This window comes from Salarias fasciatus, chromosome 20, assembly GCF_902148845.1.
Source record: "Salarias fasciatus chromosome 20, fSalaFa1.1, whole genome shotgun sequence".
NCBI classification, from domain to species: domain Eukaryota; kingdom Metazoa; phylum Chordata; class Actinopteri; order Blenniiformes; family Blenniidae; genus Salarias; species Salarias fasciatus.
This window is the reverse complement of record NC_043764.1, coordinates 11,431,291-11,450,095: the sequence shown is the minus strand read 5'-3', so window position 1 is coordinate 11,450,095 and position 18,805 is coordinate 11,431,291. Positions and strand designations below refer to the sequence as shown.

Sequence of the window (18,805 nt, the reverse complement as noted above, 5' to 3'; positions counted from 1 at the left end):
AGGAGTGTTAACTTTAATTAACTAAAAGTTTCAGCGTAATGAAGAACTACGGGTATAGATGAAGAACGTTCTCAGTGGATTTGCACCGTCACACCTTTCTCCTCTTTTTGCCTTCACTGCAGCCGCGCCAAACTTGTTTTCAGGGCTCTTGAAACATAAGAGCGTCGTTGTTTGGTTTCAGAGCGAGACGCTCCTCTCCGTGCGAGGAGACGGCCGGGCTTTCAGCTGTCAGAGGAAACACAGAGGAGTGTGTGAGGAGAGCACAGACGAGGCGAGGAAAGCTGCACACACTCACAGCAGCACACCTCCAACACGGGCTGAGGACGGACACATGAGCACACCTGCTGTATGAGCCTGTATTGATTAGCTTCAGCGGCATGTTTTCATTTCATCCTCCTCTTTCTGCCGTCTTTATTCTTCTCCTCCACCTGCCCACTTTATTGATCTCTTATTAAATACGGAAACCATTGTATCCTCACAGTTTTGGTTTCAGTGTTCTGAATAAAGTCATAACCTGTGGGAAGAACAGATGAGTAATTTAGTTGTTACTTTTGTCACACAGAAAATATAGTTGACTCACTAAAGGTTTTTTGTCTGTTGTTCTGTGTTCATTAAAAAGTTTCAGGTGAAATTCAAATTACAGAGCAGCTTCAGCTTTTAACCACGGCAATAATACAACTATGTGCTCATGATTGGGAGGAACAAATAAAACTAACATATGATTTACTTTCTCAACATTTTATTTCTATAATGAGTAGCCAAACTGCTCCTGTACTCAATTACTACATTTAATAGATTCGGATTTTGAGTAACGTACTCCATAATTACATTCCGCCTCTTTTCTCTCTGGTTTACAGCTCATCCTCATTCAGGTTCTGCAGAAAATAAACCCCAGATAATTATCATTGAGTGAGCCAGTGGGAGGGAGTCGATGTGTTTGTGGTCAGGGGTGATGATATCCCTAAGCAGTAATTGACTTTCGAATATGTCTCCGTAATAACATTTCCCAGCTTGTTTGCATGTGTGTGTACCCCGTCTGAAGAGGTGTTGTCTGAAGGCTTCTTCTTTTGAGGTTGCGCTGGTCCGCTGTATCAGTTACATTTTTAACGAGGTTCTCTCATGGCCTCTGTACTGTTTTTTTTCTTCTTTTTATTGAAACCACTCTGAGCTTTTCCTCCCTGGGGAGTGACCTATCTTCTTTGTGTGTGTGTGTGTGTGTGTGTGTGTGTGTGTGAGAGAGAGACTGCTTATACCAGTGTGACTGGGAATAAATTCAGCCAGGTGGAACCTTCACACATGGAAGTAATAATCCAACAACAGCCTGAAACCTTTCACTAGAGTGTTCTGGCAGGGTATCTGTGTGACTTCATATTAATAACAGAGACGTATCTATCAACGGCGAGGCTGAAATCAGTTCAGAGTGGATCCGTCCCTCAGCAACACAACAACAGGAGTGTGTGTGTGTGTGTGTGTGTGTGTGTGTGTGTGTGTGTGTGTCTTTACAGCCCTGCGCTCTGTGCATTTCTTGACAGAAAGCCCCTCATATTTTTAAGATGGTAATAAAGCTGCTCGGGGCTTTCGCGGGATCTTTGGCGTTGAATCCAACAAACGTGTGTGTTTTTCCTTCGGGCGTGTAGTCACAGCTCGTCTCCGTGCCTCCGCACAGCGTCCTATAGGGGGGATGCTTAAACACACATTTGCCGAGCGTTCATGCATGGGCTTTACCTCTGTCTCACACGTACAAACAAAAATATGCACAACACAGATACAGTAGACGTAAACTTCATCCCTCCGCACGCTTGTCTGTGTTCAGCTGCAGCAGATTGTCGGCTTGTTTGGTCAAACTTCACTCCTGCCTCCCACAAATTGAGAGCAAGCACACAGATGTTGGTTTCGATACGCTCCACTCCGCCCCCATCACCTCCCCATCCGTCGGCCCGCCGGTCATACGCTGCCGTTATTTATTAAACATAACTAGCGTCGGTTACGCGCGGCTGGATGAGTACAGATTCCTAAACATCAGAGAGAATCTCCATAAAATGGCGTGAGGTAAATATTGTGGAGACAGTCAGTCAGCGGTTGTGGGGATTTCTCTGCCTCCGATTCTCCTCATATCTGCTCTCTGGCATCTGGCCGCTAAAGCATTTTCATCTGCTGTGAGTGACTGATGCGGCTGCCCTCTCCTCCCTGGGCATCTGCCCAGCTTATTGCGCAGCCCCTTGTGTGTGTGTGTGTGTGTGTGCCTTCAAAGAGCCGCGGATAAATCAAGGACTAAACGTCTGTATCCAGTGGCCGAGCAATATCCATAGGCCTCACACGGCTAAAATCAGACGCTCGCCGAGAAGAAAAATGGCCTCATAACTCAAACTCTTCTCCTCAGAAACACTCCTCTTTCTGCAAAAGGGGTGCGACACGGACGTGGCGCTGAGGTGACTTAGGTCCGGGCGGCTGACTCATTGTGGTGATATTTGTGCATCCTGTTCTGCGGGCTGAGGCCGAGGCACATGATGGATGGTTGTAATGTAGGAGAGTGGTTTCTCTTCATGCACACCCTGCCGGCCGAACCTGCTGGAGACGGACGACAGGGATCAGGTCGTGATTGTGTGCTAGAAATAGTGGATACATCACTCGCTGAACCTGGAATTGCTTTTTAGCCGCGGCCGCTGGTGACAGCACATGTCGAGGAAGTGGAGTGAAGGGCCAGCCAAGGACCCGCTCATGTATTTTTGGTGATGAAATGTCAGAATATCTACTGAGGTTTCGAGTAGCTACGGCAAAGTGAGCTCGCACTTGACTGTTTGAGTATGCAACAAGTTCGAAAATATTGGCAAAGAATATTTTTTAAAACCTAGCAAGTATTTCTAAAACTAACCTAATGGTCCTGGTACTGAATATTCCCAAAACACTTCTGTCAAGGTAACCTGAATCTAGGAAACATGTATTTGAGTCTGATCGATGACTCTAAGAATTGTCCCCAGGCGTGAGAGTGTGTGTCTTTGTGTTTGCCGTGTGATGGACTGGTGACCTGTCCAGAGTACGCTCAGCCAGAGACCCTGAGCTGGAAAATGGATGGATGGGTCTCCTGATCTGAGCTTGAGATCAGTCCTTCGTTCATATCAAGTTGAAAGTCAAGAAACGACTTTTTGATTTTTATTCAGTGTTGGTAATAAAGGCTATTGTTCATTCTAAATGTACACACACACTTTCAGCATAGAATCCAGTAAAATAGCAGTCAAGTGACCATATTTGGCAGTTTCCTTATTTTTTCTTGTTTCAGTGCTGAATTCTCAACCATCACTGAGCAGATAGTTGTGTGAGATGCTAAGATAAGTGCTGCTTGTCTTGGATTGTAAACCTCTAATGTCATAACATAAACTTTGATGTATTTTGTCTCTTTAAAGCTTGTTTCACTCCCAGGGGGGCTTTTCCATCGAGCTCACCTTAAATAAATGTCATAGCAAATGTTTTTACACTAATATGAGTCTCTCATTTTATTTTATTTTTATTATGAATCCTCTACTTTCAAGCATTTCAGTTCACACTCGATAAAAATGTATTAATGTCAGAACAAAGTTAGAATTTTTTGAAACAGAATAACTAATGCACATCTTCATGTTTTTACCACTGAGCGTTTTCATTCAATAACCGTCTGTAATTTATTGACTAATTGATTAATTACCCATCTTCCCCAGCGCTAATGTATGCCCATACAGCCGTGGTGTGTGTCCACGTCAGCGGGACGCCGTTTGCCGATGTGTGTGTGTGTGAGTCGAGCGTGAAGGAAGCAGCTGGGTCAGGCCGGCAACATGAGCCGCGCACGTCAAATCAGCAACTGCGACTCCTCGGGCTGTGCTTTCCACCACAAAACGCCTTCTGCTCGGCCGTGCACATTATTAGCAGACATGCCTGGAACATTGCTGCTGACTACCGAGGGCAAGCGTTAAACACACACATATGCCAGCCTCGGAAATCACAAAGCAGCGCGTGTTGTGCCCAAAGCTGCAGACAGGATCCCTCCGTCGCTACCTCCTCCGTGTAAATCCCTCACGTCACATAACAGGAATTACTCACTTGTACTAAGTTGTCGCCGTGACATAACATTTTCAATCTCTGGTACTAATGGTGTCGCTTGGGTGTGTTTTCAGACCTCATGTTTTTCTTTTTTGGGTCAAAACTAGCGTCATTGTGGTGCATGAGAAAGAGAGGGAATAGAGAGAGATAGACACGGAGATAAAAAAAAAAAAAAACAGACTTTTGTGTCCCCTGAGGTTGTCTCTGATGCATCGGGCGGCATATTGTCAGTGACAGCCCAAGTTATTGAGGCTAAGAGCACATCACTTTACTGGCTCCGTAGAACCATAATCCACGGGGCTGCCGAGGATAAAGCAGATTTTTGGTTCCTCTAACTACTTGAGACAAAGTGGTCTTCATCCATTTACTATCCGTTTCTTGTTACTGTGATTCCACTTAAAACACGCCACACGTCTGCTGTTAATGAGCTGGTCGCTGGCCTCATTGTTCGACTGCTGGAATCCATCCATCTCCTATTCTGCGTTATCAGGTTGGGCTTCAGGAGGTGCTCGAACCAATCCTTCCTAACTACAGGTGAAGACACAGTCCACTGCAGGACACACACGGAAACACAGTCACACACATTCAAAATAACAAAGTCAGGCCACTTTGTTATCACCACTTGACCTTGAGTACCACAAATCAGCCTCCAAGTGTAGACTCAAACCTGCGATTTTCTCACTGTGAGGCGAGAGTGCTAAACACTGCACCACATCATCAACAAATACTGTTGCTTCTCTGTTTTTCTTACCCAATTATATCACAAAATATAATCAAGAACTATTCTGAATATGTTTCAGAAGTAAGTTGAAATGATGTGATTAGAGACGTTGACTTTGTATTGTTCTTCACGAATCCCTTCATCTATTTTCATGCGGCCGCTCTGTTTCTGACTCTTCAAAAATAGACTGATTGATCTTTCTTCATGTCACATCTCCCACTCTCTGATCCGGGGATGACAATGAGAACCTGTGTCTCCTCCCCGCCTCGTGCGGCGGGACGTAAAGACGACTCCCTGTGATGCAGATGAGGTGAAAAAGATTGGTCTCCGCTTTCATCTCTTGTCTCATTCACCCTCTTTGGAAGCTGTCATTTGTATGCGTGTGTATGTGCATGTGCAGTGGGAAGAGAGTATTTTGGTTTGTGTGCGTGTGCACGAGTGTGTCTGTGTATACAAAGGTTTCAAACCACAAAGATGGTAAACAGCAGAAGGGTTTTTTGATGATGCAGTGTGCAGAAGGGAGCCTCTTCTTTGGCCTCCATGCAGTAGATCAGCCAGATGAACAACAGTTTTAGGAGGAAATGTGTTCAGAGTACATACGCACACACACACACACACACACACACACACACACACACACACACACACAGACACACACACAAACACAGCGGCAGCTTTCCTCCCGTCCTGTGATCCTGCAGCATTACGTTAACATTTTTTATCCATTCATTTGATCTTATTTGTCTGCTTCACGGGGGGCTTAACCTCGCTGTTAGAGGTCTGGCGTTGTGCATTTCTGAGCACACCTGAGCTGCTGCGGGAGTGCAGCCAAGAGATGAGAGACAAATGGGTCGCTATACAGTCAGGTGAGAAAGTGGAGACACCTTGTTAAAAGCCTCCCTTTCTCATGCTCTCGTGGAACTATACAAGCTTTTAGTGCACGGCTGAGAGCAGAAGTCTCCGTGGCTTTTTAAAGTCTGCCTCTGCTGTATTGACCAGGATCTTCTGCCAAATGTATCAGTTTTGGGAGGGCAATGTTCCCTTTTTAATGGAAGACTGCGCCCTGTGTGAAAAGGTCCTTTAGTTAGATTCAGTGCAAACTTTCTTGTTGCACTCGATGGGAAACATTTCACATATTGCTGATGGTGAGCAACCCAGTCAACTTACTACTAACAAAGCCTGTTGCTTCAGAATGGGATGAATAGGAAATGGAAGGAGCAATTGTCGTCTCCGCTGTGGCCTTCTACAGGAAATCATCAAACAAGTCAAGAAAAATGTTTACAATGTCAAAACAATCAATATATAGTTTCTTGGAATGAATGGATGCAGCATAAAAAAGGCTTCATATAAAGAAACCTCACGTCCTTTTTTGCACAGCGATTATTAGAAATGAGCTTTGACTAGTAATAGTTTTGCTTACAATCCATATAATTTGGATAAGTGAAAGACACTTTCAGAAAATGACTCATAACAAAAGCATTTGCGCTGGATGGAGTGATGTTCAATCACTTTGAGGTGTATTTTTCAATGTCACAAGAGTTGGTATCCACAGTCGCAACTTTTGAATTTACCCAAAAGGCAAACAATAGCTGAATCTCATGGGAATAATTTTAGCTTTGAAGAGATAAAAGCGTTTTCTTTTTCCTCCCAAATGTTGTGACAGCTCAAAGTTAAATAATCACCAAAGATATTACCGATTATCCTGTGGGGATAAAAATATGTCGGCAGCACATTTGATTTCATAGCAATCTGTTCAGAAGTTTCCAGAATATTTCACACAAGGCAACAACACCCCTTTCAATGAGGCAATAAACAGAAGAGAAGTCATTTAATCTCCGAAGTCGTAAAGATAAACCCTGTGGTATGGTTGTTTTAGCATGTGCCAATATGTGAAACACATGTTCGGATATTTCACCAGATAACATGAAGTGTGCAACTCTAGATTAAAAAATAAATAAATCCACACTCTTCGTGGAAAGAGTATGAAACGCAATGTCATTTAAGTCAGTTTCGTTTCTGTCCGATCTCTGGACCAAAGTGATGAACTGACTCGTCGACATTGCTGTCCTGTGATACAAGCTGCCAGCTCGGCTAAAAATAAAATAATAGCAGAGTAAGTGACAGCGAGTCCTTGAACTAAACTGAGACACTGATTAATATTGATTTCCTGTCTGTATAGCATACTCATTGAATTTGAAAAATTCACTACTTTTGTAGATATTTCTTGAATCAAGTGTTTGAAGCAGCATCTCATTAACTATTCTGACTGGATCAACAAGAGAATCTGACAAACAAACTTACTCCATTCAACAGAACAGAAAAACAAAAAGCACTGCAATATTTAACAGTCAGGGTTTGAGAGCCGGACTTCTGAACTGACTCGATAGTGAATTTCACGCCTGTTCGCACCAGTAGCAGCCGGAAAACTGGGTCTGTTGTTCAGCAGCGCTGGATGTGGACACAGGTACTGCGCGTCAATCTGCTTGGTCTCGATGGATCAGCAATACTCCCAACTGCAATGAATCATAGTTTTGAGACACCTAATATTAGAATTATAGACGTAAGCCAAATTATACCGTGCCTCTGCCATTTGTGGCACCTTGCAGATCAGTGACTGAGACATCGGTCTGATCCTGAAAACCCTTGAAAAAGAGCCTTCAGAATATCAATCCCATATTTATAAGTTTACCCAAACTAATGGGCCTTGTCACTGAAAGAAGTAAATACTCAAAATGTGAAAATACATGCCCTGCTTCTTTAAAATCCACCGGTATCCATTATCAGCCAGCTCTGGGAGGTTGTGGATGACCCCCACCGGCCAGTGAACTTTTGACCGCTGTAATAGATTGGGTCCAGCAGACTCCAGGGGAAGAAGCACTGCTGCAGGGACACGGCTGGATTTAAATACCTTGCAAAAGGAGAGGCTGTGATGTTCCACGATGTGTCACTCTGCTGCACGTTGAAGGAACAGGGCAGAAGCCCCCCGTCTGCTCTCCATGACCACCGGGTGACTGTGCCTGTTCTTCTAGCTCTCTGCACAAGCTAAGAGTCCCAAAGGGACAGACAAAGACGAGAGAGACCCGACCTTCATATTTTCTCCCCCAGCTCTTTGTTAAATGTCTTCCTCTAAGCCACAATAGGATTAGAAAGGACAATTCCAAGGTCACTTCTCACTGTCTGGGGAAATAAATGCTTAAATCTTTCGTCGCACGCTGTTCAGCCTTAACCGGGAAGGACGGGGTGCTTTGAATTAATGTCAACTCATCTTCATTTAGGAAGAGTTCATGATACCTACACACTCAAGTTATGAGAGAGCATCGAACCAATAGGTACGCACTGTTAAATGAGTCCAGAATGCACCAAACCACTTCTATCTGGGTATTTAGTACAGCAGGAAAACAATAGTGAGCAAGCCACCCGAAGCCGAGAATATATCTCTGAATGCTGAGTGCTTTGGGACACCATCTGCGTCTGTTGCCAAGCGTGTTGATGATTATCACATTGACTATAATAAACCCACGGCATTAAGCCCTGCGTACAATGTGAAGTAGGAAAAGTTCCTTTCAATTATCTGCTGAAAGAGTTGATCGCAGTATTCTGCCGAGGGTGCGGGGATGATGCCGCTGTCCTTGTGGCACGGCGAGCTCAAAATAGCATCATGAAGAGTCACCGCTTCTCCTCTGGCACCTTATCCTCTTGTGTCTGGAATAGAAATGTGATATTATCAGCTTATAACTTCAACCTGTAAATGTTCTTGAAACTTTTGACATAACCTTTCTTGAAATACATGTTGTTTTTTTTCCTCCTCCATATCTGCATTGTGCAGAAACAATTTGAAAAGTGGGTTTTTGTTTTGGGAGGTTTTGGACCTGGTCATTAGCCGTTTCTCAGCCTAAACACTCAGCTCGTGCACACTGACCTTATGTTAAGATATGGGCTCTCCTAATTGGATTTCAAGAGGGATGTATCTCGTCTGGAGGTAGAAAAGGGCAATTGGGGACATTGATTTCCTTCATGTAACATTTTTCATTCCAAAGCGTCCCTGCATCCACAATTAATCTCCTGGGCTCTGCAGCCTCTAATTGACTCCACTTTAGCCCCGTCTTAGCTGGCCAATTACAGTTCTCTTCTTGAACATTGGTCAGAACTGCGACAGAGTCGTTCTCAGACAAGGAAAACATTTGGAGGGACAGTGTCAGAGTGGGTGAACATCACCTGGACTCTTGTTGGTGCCTCCTGTCTGTTTCCTGCTCTCAGAAACTGAACACAGCCTTTGCCATCATTCCTAATTTCTTTGCCATTTTAATGAGAACCTGAGGAAACTTGAGGTTGCCCCCTAGTTGCCAGTAATGCTGATCCCCGCTCGGTCCGCCTGTCATACAGACACTGTGTTGTCAAATGAACCTAACATGGTGGTAATTAGCAGATGGTGGGGGTTTTCCCTCACGGTTCTGGGGCATCACTGCTGTCAGAGAATTGCCTCATTAGACGCCCACTGACACCCCTGCTGGTGACATTTCCGCATTGCTTCCACACTCATTTAGGAGACGTATCGCGTCTATATCCAAGCCCATTGTAATTTAACTCCCCGTGAAGTGTTTGCCTGAGAAAATATATGTACTAGGAGTCAATTATTGTGGGCCCCGGTGAACTGTGGGGGCATGCTGGTCTGGCACGACTTAAATCGCGCCGCGGGGGTTCAGCGGAAAACAAACACACAGATGGATAGTTTCACCTGAGTGCACAGTATGTAGCGTGCAGGTGTGCAGGCGTTTCCCTGAGTTTCTCTCATTTCCAGGTATTTTGCATTCTTGTGGATTCCATCATCTCTTTCTCATGAGCCACTCAATCACTCTGTCAGTCAGTCATTTAGTCCGACATTATCAGGCTTAAATATCCCATTAACTTTTGGATGAATTACGAAATTAAATAGTTGTGAATCCTGAAAATGAAGTTCATTTGCTCTTTTTTTTTTTTTTTTTTAATTTCCTCACTAACAGCACCATTAGGTTGTGATTAATTCAAAAGCTGTCAAGACATTTCATCCAGAAGCATAAATAACAATTAAACTTCAGCTACACTGATTTAGAGTAAACTAGATTAACAGGGCGCCTTAACTCTTCGTATTGATGATTCCGGTTAACTCAGATGGTCTCATTGCATGTTGCCATGTTCACCATGAGTGTTTTGTGGCCGATATCATCCAGAGAAGAAAACACAGTGTTGTGCTCAACCGGAACACTGCAACACTTTGTCTTTCTCATGAAGTCACTGGATTTTCAGTTGGGAAATCAAAGTGAAGAGATGGCTGGAAGGCAGTGCCTTTGTTTAATACCAATGAGGATGTTTCAACCTGTCCAGGATGAACCTTTGTCCAAAGTGAGTCGGTATATAGTCAGTGGAGCAGAACTGCTTATTTATTCTGTTTTATAAAATGAATCAGCTGTTTAAACCCAAATCGTAGATTTCAGGGTTTTTTGCGTGTCTCTCTCTTTTTTTTTTCTGTACCTTCAGGCTAAAAAGTTGAGTCAAACATTGTGTTTCATGTCTGCTAAAGCTCCATTGTAGGGAAATGAAGGTTGAAGCTCTTGTTTTTGTGTTTTGTCTGAAAAACACTTGTCTCCCATTCAAAGACTGCTTTGCAAAGCACTTCTGCTCAAGTCTTGACATAAGTTCCAGAAGATGACAGATGGTGAGGTGAGCCTGAGAATGGTGGTTTCCCGTGGAAAAACCCACAGAAATGTGAGTGTTTACAGCTGAAAAAGATGACGGGCAGCAGCATGTGCTTCGGTTTAGTCACCGTGTGCGATCGAGACAAACAGAGCTCTGGGCAACATGACAATATCTATTCCACATGTTCTCAGGTTTTGGATCTGTGTAAATGCTTGTTGCTCCTCTACTTTCCTCTTGCTTTACACATTTAGACATTTTTATAGGAAATGGGAAGTGAGGAAGGCAGATAACAGCTCAGAAAATGAGCTAAAACTTGAAGTGAGAGGTCCTGTAGAGTTCTGAAAAATCTCCACAGCGAGATCCACAGATGACCAATCGGTGGTGGGATGATAATGAAGAGGTGAGAACAAAGGATGCATGGCGAGTTTCCACGTGTCTTCCTCTGTATCATCATCCTGCAAACATCTCCCAGTCCTTCATCCTACCCCCCTGCACAGACCAACACACACACGCCCACTTTGTTTTTAATAGCTCTCCGTCGCTGAACTGCAGCTCCCCTTCCTCCTCTCCGACTCCCCCGGACTCTCCTCCCCCTCCAATGGGAGGATGCCTAACAGCCAGATGACAGGGCACAAAGGCTCCCATTGTGTCCCACATGCCTCGTACTACCAGCCTGGCAGGCTAGTGATGCGCTGCCTTGTAACCTAGCGGGGAACCGAGAGTCGCCACCCCTCCACCCCCCTCCACCCCCCCTCCGCCCCTCCTTTATTTTTCTTTCTCTCTCTGTCTCTGGAGATATGATGTAGTACACTAACGCAACCTGACAGGCGGACCACAAAGACTACCCTGTTAGAAGCACTTGAGTGGGAGTTTGCTTTGGGCAGAGGAGGTGATTTGCATGTGCGTGTGTGTGTGCGTGCGTGTGTGTGTGTGTGTGTGTGTGTGTGTGTGTGTTGGAGAGAACAAAACAGGCAGACACGGGGGAGATTGATTCTGTTGACTCACTGGGGCATCTACCATTAGTTGCCGGAATCTTGTAACAATTAGTATGTTTTGTTTTTGTAATGAAACCAGTTGATCTTTTGAAACCATGTGAAGTTGGAGGTGAAATTCCCAGGCTTCCCGAGCGTAATCAAACCCATCTTCCTTCAACAGTCAGTGTGAGAGAGTGGGCATGTCTGTTCTTTACATGTGAGAGAACTTGGGGTTTCTCGTGTGTCACGTCTTCTGGGAACTCGGCCTGCAGGCTTGCGGCCGTAAAGTTGCGACGCGTAACCAGGCCCAGCTTTTGTTTCCTTGACCTAAATTCCTCACATTCATTGTGCCAGTAAAAAAAAGTCCACGCGATTACATAATGGGGCAGCTATGCGTCTCCGTGCCGCAGCTCTGCCAGGATGCAGTTATTGGATTGTTTCAACTCGCATAAATCAGAACGCGCTGACAAGGAGGGGGAGGGGGGGTTAGGGGGCTCAAACATTCACAATCACTAATTTTTTACTTGATATGAAGTAAGACTAAGACTAAATGCATCTATAAAGATTAACAAATATTTCCAGTGTCATGGGGTTGTGTGAGTATTTGAAGTTTTAATTGAAAACATTTTTCGTCTGCACTCAAACAGGTGACTGTGTTTTTACACATTTACAATGTCTGTGGCTCTCACAGTCAGTGTTGAGGGATTTTTTTTTTTTGTCTTCTGGCTCGACCTCATTCACGAATGCATAATAACAGAAGTGTCTGTAGAGATGAAATTTCTAAGTACTTAGTTGTGTTTACCACCATCCACCGTAACTGGAGGCAGTTTATTATCTCAAAATGTTCCCAACGTTGATTTTTTGGCAGGATTTAAAGCAACATAATGTAGTCCCCGTGGTAGTTTTATTATGTCCTCAAACTGAACAGAAATGACTGTAATTTGCATTATTTTTGAACTGGAAAGGTGATCGTTGATGTTGTTTTTTTTCAATCCCTCAGAACTCCCCCTTCTGAAAACGAGTGCCATGAAAAAAAAAAAAAAAAAAAAAAAGCTTCTTGTTTCAAAGTGGAGTTGACTTATGGAGTGTGGGAAGCGTAGGATGCTGCACACTTTAAAAATTGCATTACTTTCACTGTGGGACTTTTCCTCTTTGTTACTGTGCAGCTCAAGCATTTTCTATTCGGTTTATGTCTGCCCGTTTTCTCCACTTCTTGAGCCCTTTTTTTGTGTGTCTATACTGTTGAATGGATCGGAATGCAGCCGGAGAATATTTCCTGTTGCAATCAAAAGCGAAGAAATGAGTTTGGAGCATGAAGTTGATCACCGAAAGTACCGAGTGTTGCTCGGTGACTCAGAACTGTGTGGCGTGATGAAATATTCAGCCGTCGGCAGAAGAATTAGTCTTACAAGGAGCGACGAAAGGCGACGTGGCTCCGATCTCTGCAGGCGTCTCGCCGGTGGAGGTGCGTTATCAGGCTGACTGATGCTCCTTTGCTGGAGCTTTAGTGCAGATTTCATGCGGCGTCTCGTCACCACTCCCCGCCTGGTTTCTCTTTAACTTTGATTTGTCAACATCTCCTGATCTCAAGAAGATCTGTGTGATCTCGACACTTGCGTCAGAGACTCTGGCAGCCTTTGACAGACAGCATTAGCACATTCTGGCCTTGTAGATCTGAACGTCGGCGTTCACAAAGAGACAAAGCCGGCGTGGCACACAGAACTCTTGTTTCTTGATGAGGCACTTTGCAGGTGTTGCTGTTACTTTGAAAAAAATGTCAAAATAAACCATTCCTATACGGTTTGATGTCGGCTCTCCGTACGCACTATTCCTCCAGTGGAGTGTGTGAGGTTAATTGCTCGTCTCCTGCTGGGCAGTTTTCAGAGGAAGGCTGTGGTTCCAGCGTCGCTGGAGGCACAGTCGAAGCACATCCTGCGTGTCGTGTCTTCAAAAAGGAAGGGAACTCGTGCTCCACACCCAGCTGGAGTCCGTGCATAGGGAGAGGCTCACAGCGGCACGCACAGAAGAGATTTTTTTTTTTTTTTTCTGTTTCTTCTTTTTCTCTTCATCTTTCTCATCCCTCTTTGACTTCCCATCACTCCAAGGAGAAATTTCCCACTTCCTGAAAGTGTCTGCAGCCTCTGCGTTTCATCAGGTTTGAACTGCTCCTGAAAAAAACAACAATCCGAATGTCGTGTTCTTGCCTTTCGTCGCGTGTGAACTTGAAACATATTGGTGTGAAGATGGATCCATCGATGGATGAAACGCGATGCAGACGCTCCCCTGCTTGATCCACACGCTGAACCTATGCGACGTTTCTCTCTGTGTCCCTCTAGGGAAGGTGCTGAATACTGATCTGCGCCACTACCTCAGTCTGCAGTTTCAGAAGGGCTCCCTGGACCACAAGCTCCAGCAGGTGATCAGGGACAACCTGTACCTGCGCACCATTCCCTGTGAGTACCTCCCATCTCTCCTCTCTGCTGCGTGACCTCTGACCCCTCCAGATGGGAGTCTGGTCTGTTTTCAGCTCCACTCTCCTGCTGGTACATTTTGTGCCGCCGTCGCCTCACTTCGCCTTTCTGTGCTTCTTGCTTGTTTTGAACTTTGTTTTCACCTTTATTTATCCTCATTTGTTCACAAAAAATATATATATTTTTTAGACTTTTTAAGCTGTTAACAGGTTCAATGCCAACATTTTCTTCATCCTCTCTACAACTTTTCCATTTTTGCTACATGTTTTGCTCCACTTCTTATTTTAAAGCAGTGGAATAAAAAAAAAAAAAGAAAGAAAAAACCGGGACAGAATGATTTAGTATTTATACCCCAGTGATTTTAAAATGGACAACGAAGCCAACAGGCGTAAATAAAAGAGCAGCTGCAATTCTCCGGGCTGCACAGCTGAGTTAAAGAAAATAACGTTTGTGCGATTTATCAGCGGCTCGAGACGGCATTTATTATTTGGGTAAGTTTCAACATTTGGGAAGCGCTTTGTGTAAGGGTATAGCTTTTTTAAATAAGTCGCGTCTTGAATTTAATGTGCACGTTGAGCGCTAATGCTTTCTGTAACGTCTTGCAGAATGAGCGTTTTGCGGTGTGAAGCATGTCCTCAGTGCTCTCAGCCTGAATGCAGCATGGTATTTAAGTGAAGGTCAAAACCATCTCAATCCCTCGCATCTCAAACACTCTGCTCAATTTCTTCCCTTTTTCCAAAGATTACTAGTGCAATTAAAGTACTTAAGTGCGCAGTGTGTTCGAGTTTTTCCTCTTTTCTTTGCACAATTGGGCTTCCTGAAGAGAGCCGTCGTCCAGCCATCCTCTGTCCCCGCTCCCTGCCATTTAGGGTCGCAGTTGTTTGGAGCCTTTTATTGCTGACAGGAGGTAAAGTCAACACAGAGAGACAGAAAGACACACAGAAACTCAGAGAAAGAGACAATCCAGCACACACACACACACACACACACACACACGCACACACACACTTATGCCTACGGGCATTTCAGAATGATCACGAAACCCAGCGTGCTTTGAGAAATGCTCCCAGAGTTCCTGTATAAATGGGAAGAACATGCAAACTCCACACAGAGGAGCCTTGAGCCCTGAAATGGCATTGCAATGTTTTTTTTTTTTTCTGCCACCGACATGCATATATTTGATAGCTGTATCTTAAAATCCATTAAAATGAAACAGCAGTTACAGCCCAGGATGTGCCTCATCCTGCTCACTGGGTTAAGTGGTAGCTTTATTATGAAGCAAGCTCTGCTATTGCATTAAACTCCTGTTTATCGAAGGAGAAGTGCGTGATTACAGCAGGTAATATTCACATGAATGTGTTTCCACAGCTCACTGGCGCTGCCTGCATTGCTGGTAGTTAATCCGAGCTGTTGTGGTGTTGCTTCTTGTTCTCATTATCTGTTCAAGAGTTGATTTAGTATCTCCATGATGACTGGAATTGCAGTCATCCATCATGCAGGACTCCGTGCAGTTACACGCTCGAAGTTAAGAATGCAAGAAAATTAATTCAGACGGGCCAAAAGGAGGTAAAGGGACGAGTAACATATTTTAGTAACTATTAAAGTATGTTGAATTTGACTGAAGTGCACCACACTGCCCCAGTCTCATCACGGGAGTTAAATTAGAAAAAAAAAAAAGGAAGACAGAAGAAAAAAAAAAAAGACATGTATCATGGATATCCAGCTTGCAGTTTGGCTCCAGTGGATCAGCGCACGTCCTCCATCCACTCTGCTCATTCAGCCGGTGGCTCATCACGGCGCAGCGAGCCACAGTGACCCTGCCAGGAGCCCGAATAGCCGCTGCAGGCGCGATGCCTGTACTCAGCACAGCGGCCCGGAGAGACGGGCAGACAGGCATGGCTTCCCTCCTCCGCTACACACGGCGAGGATTCATTAAGTGTCGCTTCCACCTCCTGCAAAAGATAACAGAAGCTGGAGACAGTACCAGGGGCCCAGGTCAACACAAAATCCTGCAGGCTTTACTAAATCCTGATCCCCAACCCTGCTGGCAACTACCTTTCTCCTTCCCTCGGTATTAATATCCGTCACAGCGCAGCAATCAGCTCCAGTACAAGATTTAAAAAAAGAAAAAGAAAAGGTACTGAATATTAAAAAGTGTCCCAAGTTTTCAGTCACATAGCAACCTCTACTTTTCTTTTTCTTTTTATTAGAAACTTTTAATCGCTTAAGCTGATGAGACAAAATATACAATATAGCTTTGCACGGATGTACCTAAGATTCTGTCCTACGTTGAAATAAAAGGTAAAAATTTTGAAATGTAAATCACGTACAAGCAAACTGTGCATTTCACAGCTGCATTTCAATGTGAGTCAAGAATGAAAATATTACATGATCAAACTCGGAGGGATTAGCAAACAGTCAAGGCTTATACAAGCATTATTATGGAGCATTATACATGTTTGCCATTTAAATTTGCCATTTTTTTAAAGCTTTTTTTTGCAATTTCAGCTGTTTTAGGATATGTTTTTAAAATCATTGGAGCAATTTTAGAAAATTTGGCTAATAATTTGACTGTTTTCTTTTTGACATTTCCTAGTGATTTTAACATTTTTTAAGCCATTGCTTGATTTTGAATTGTTTTACCAATTTCTTTCACTTATTTTTCTGCTGTTTAAGGAATTATTTTGAAAAATAGTTAGTTTTGCAAATAAAATAAATACTAGATAAGTGTTTATTTACATTTAATCTGTTGGGGCTGCTTCGGAAGACTCCACAGCTGCAGAGTCCTGGTTTAATACATGTTCGTCAAATCTTCACCGAAAATCTTTGCTATCCCAAAACTGGAACACACGACGATCTGATCCATGTTAGCATAATTTCTCAAATGCTTTTTCTCCCACTTGGCTCCTTTGTTTCTGATCCACTGCAATTAGCATCTTATTGGTAAACATTTGTCACTTTGCTTGTGTTTGCTGACTGAGTGGGTGTTCAACCTGCGAGAGGTGAAGCACGCAGTCTGGATTCGCACCTCGGCGCTGGAGAGGCCGGCTTTCTGTGCGAAGCCGCAGTAACCCCAGCAGACTCGGTAGCTGCTTGTGCTTTTTGTTTTTCATTTGCTTGGCCCTGTTATTGTTTTCATGCAGTCGTTTCATCTCTTAAAAACAGACAAACAAAGAGAAAGCAGACGCAAAAGTTAAGGCACTGCGCGGCTCTCCAGTGAGAATTGGTTGAAAGTTCCTCCTGCCTTCAAAGCTTTTATTTCCCCAGTGCTCCCTCTCAGACAACCATTATGCTTCTACATTCAACAGTTTTTTGTCATATTTCTCCAGCATCTATCTGTAACTGTGCTATAATTGCCTTCACGATTCAAAAAACATAGATTATTCAATTATCTGCTTTCACGTACAGTTTCATCTTCGTCTTTTCCAAACCGTGTTGCGTCAAACTCAGGTGGTTGATGTGTATTTACAGAGGCAGACGATGATTTAACACCGATTAAAACTGTCAGGGTGACAAAACTGATCCAGGCCGTCACGCAGTCCCCTGAGCAAGGAAGTCGAATTAACAACAAATAGCTAAATAACCACATTTCTCCATTCCTCCCTCCGAAAACAAGCTCGTATATCTTCCCCTCGTGGTTTCGGCGGTCTCCTCTGATTGCGCCGTTTGACAGAATAAAAGATTGCCTTTGTGACAGACTAAGCTGTTTCAGATGTGATGGCTCACGCCGCAGTCGGGATGGATGGATGTTGACGCAGAGAAGAAAATGAGGAATGGGGCCGGGTTCCCATTAAAGCCTCCGGTGCCCGCGGTGCCGCGGTTTAGCCGAGGCACCGTAACACAACTTGATAACATCTAAAGATGATGGCGAGCAGACTTGGCGCGTTAGCGAGCGTAAAATCATTTTCATAACATTATGAACATCAACATGACACACTTTACATCTTCATGACTTCAACTTTGAAGGAACTTGGGATGTTTTATCCAGGTTTAAAAAAAACAATGAACCGCTCTTTAAAGACTGTTTCAGTGTAAAAGAAGCGGACCTTGAGCATCGCCGCCGGCGTGACGGAGACACGACGCTCGGCAACACGTCACCGGTTTTTACTTTCATGACCTTGGAGAGTTCAGCCGCGGTTTATGAGCATGAACAAATGTTTCCCAGTGTCGGAAACAACTGGCAAGGCTGTAATCTGTCTGTTATTGGAAAGGACTCCGGCGCAGACGATGCAGTGGGGACATCGCTTTATGGCTTAGTTGTGCAAGTTAGCAGATTCAGGATTTAATTTATTGTAAACAGCAAAGTCCCAGAAAAGTTCCGGCGCAAACAGTCGTTTGATCCATGTTGCAAAATACTGACGAGTCGCCACTTTTCACAAGATTCACGACCAACGTGTTTCGTTATGTTGCTGTTCAAACGAAGCGGCGTTTGTCTGTACGGTACTTATGTAAGCTGTTATTCAGATAATAGGCAAGGGATCAGAAGTGAGCCTAGTGAAGAACAGGTATGAAAAAGTTTAGCGGAGCTGTCGCTTTCAACAGAAACTAATCTATCAAGCTAATCTTCTCGCTTTTGAACTGTCAATCAGGATGAAAGCAGAGGCCGCATCTAAAGCTTCAGGAAAAGAACAAGAAACCGAACGGCCATGAAAATATATCAGACATCTCCCGTCTTTTTTTCACAGAGCTCCCAAACATTTTACCTTTGAGTTTTCCAGATTCTAATCTTTTTTAAGAATTCAGTTAGTTTTCACAATTCAATTTGATTGACTCAAATGATGGGCATTTGGGAGCTGACGTGTGTGATAGTGTGTTTGTGAATGGATGAATGCGACTGGTCATGTGAAGCTTACTAAACAGGAACACACTATGTAAGTAAAATCTATTAACCATTT

General features: G+C 43.9%; 1 protein-coding gene across 4 annotated transcripts in view; it reads left to right on the top strand.

Annotated features, from left to right (window-relative positions):
* magi3a (membrane associated guanylate kinase, WW and PDZ domain containing 3a) overlaps positions 1 to 18,805 on the top strand; it is a 111,568-nt gene that overhangs the window by 53,685 nt on the left and 39,078 nt on the right. For all 4 annotated transcript variants that reach the window (XM_030119735.1, XM_030119736.1, XM_030119739.1 and 1 more), the window contains exon 2: positions 13,776 to 13,892. In XM_030119735.1, the coding sequence (XP_029975595.1) occupies positions 13,776 to 13,892 (117 nt within the window). The remainder of the gene's footprint in view (positions 1 to 13,775; positions 13,893 to 18,805) is intronic.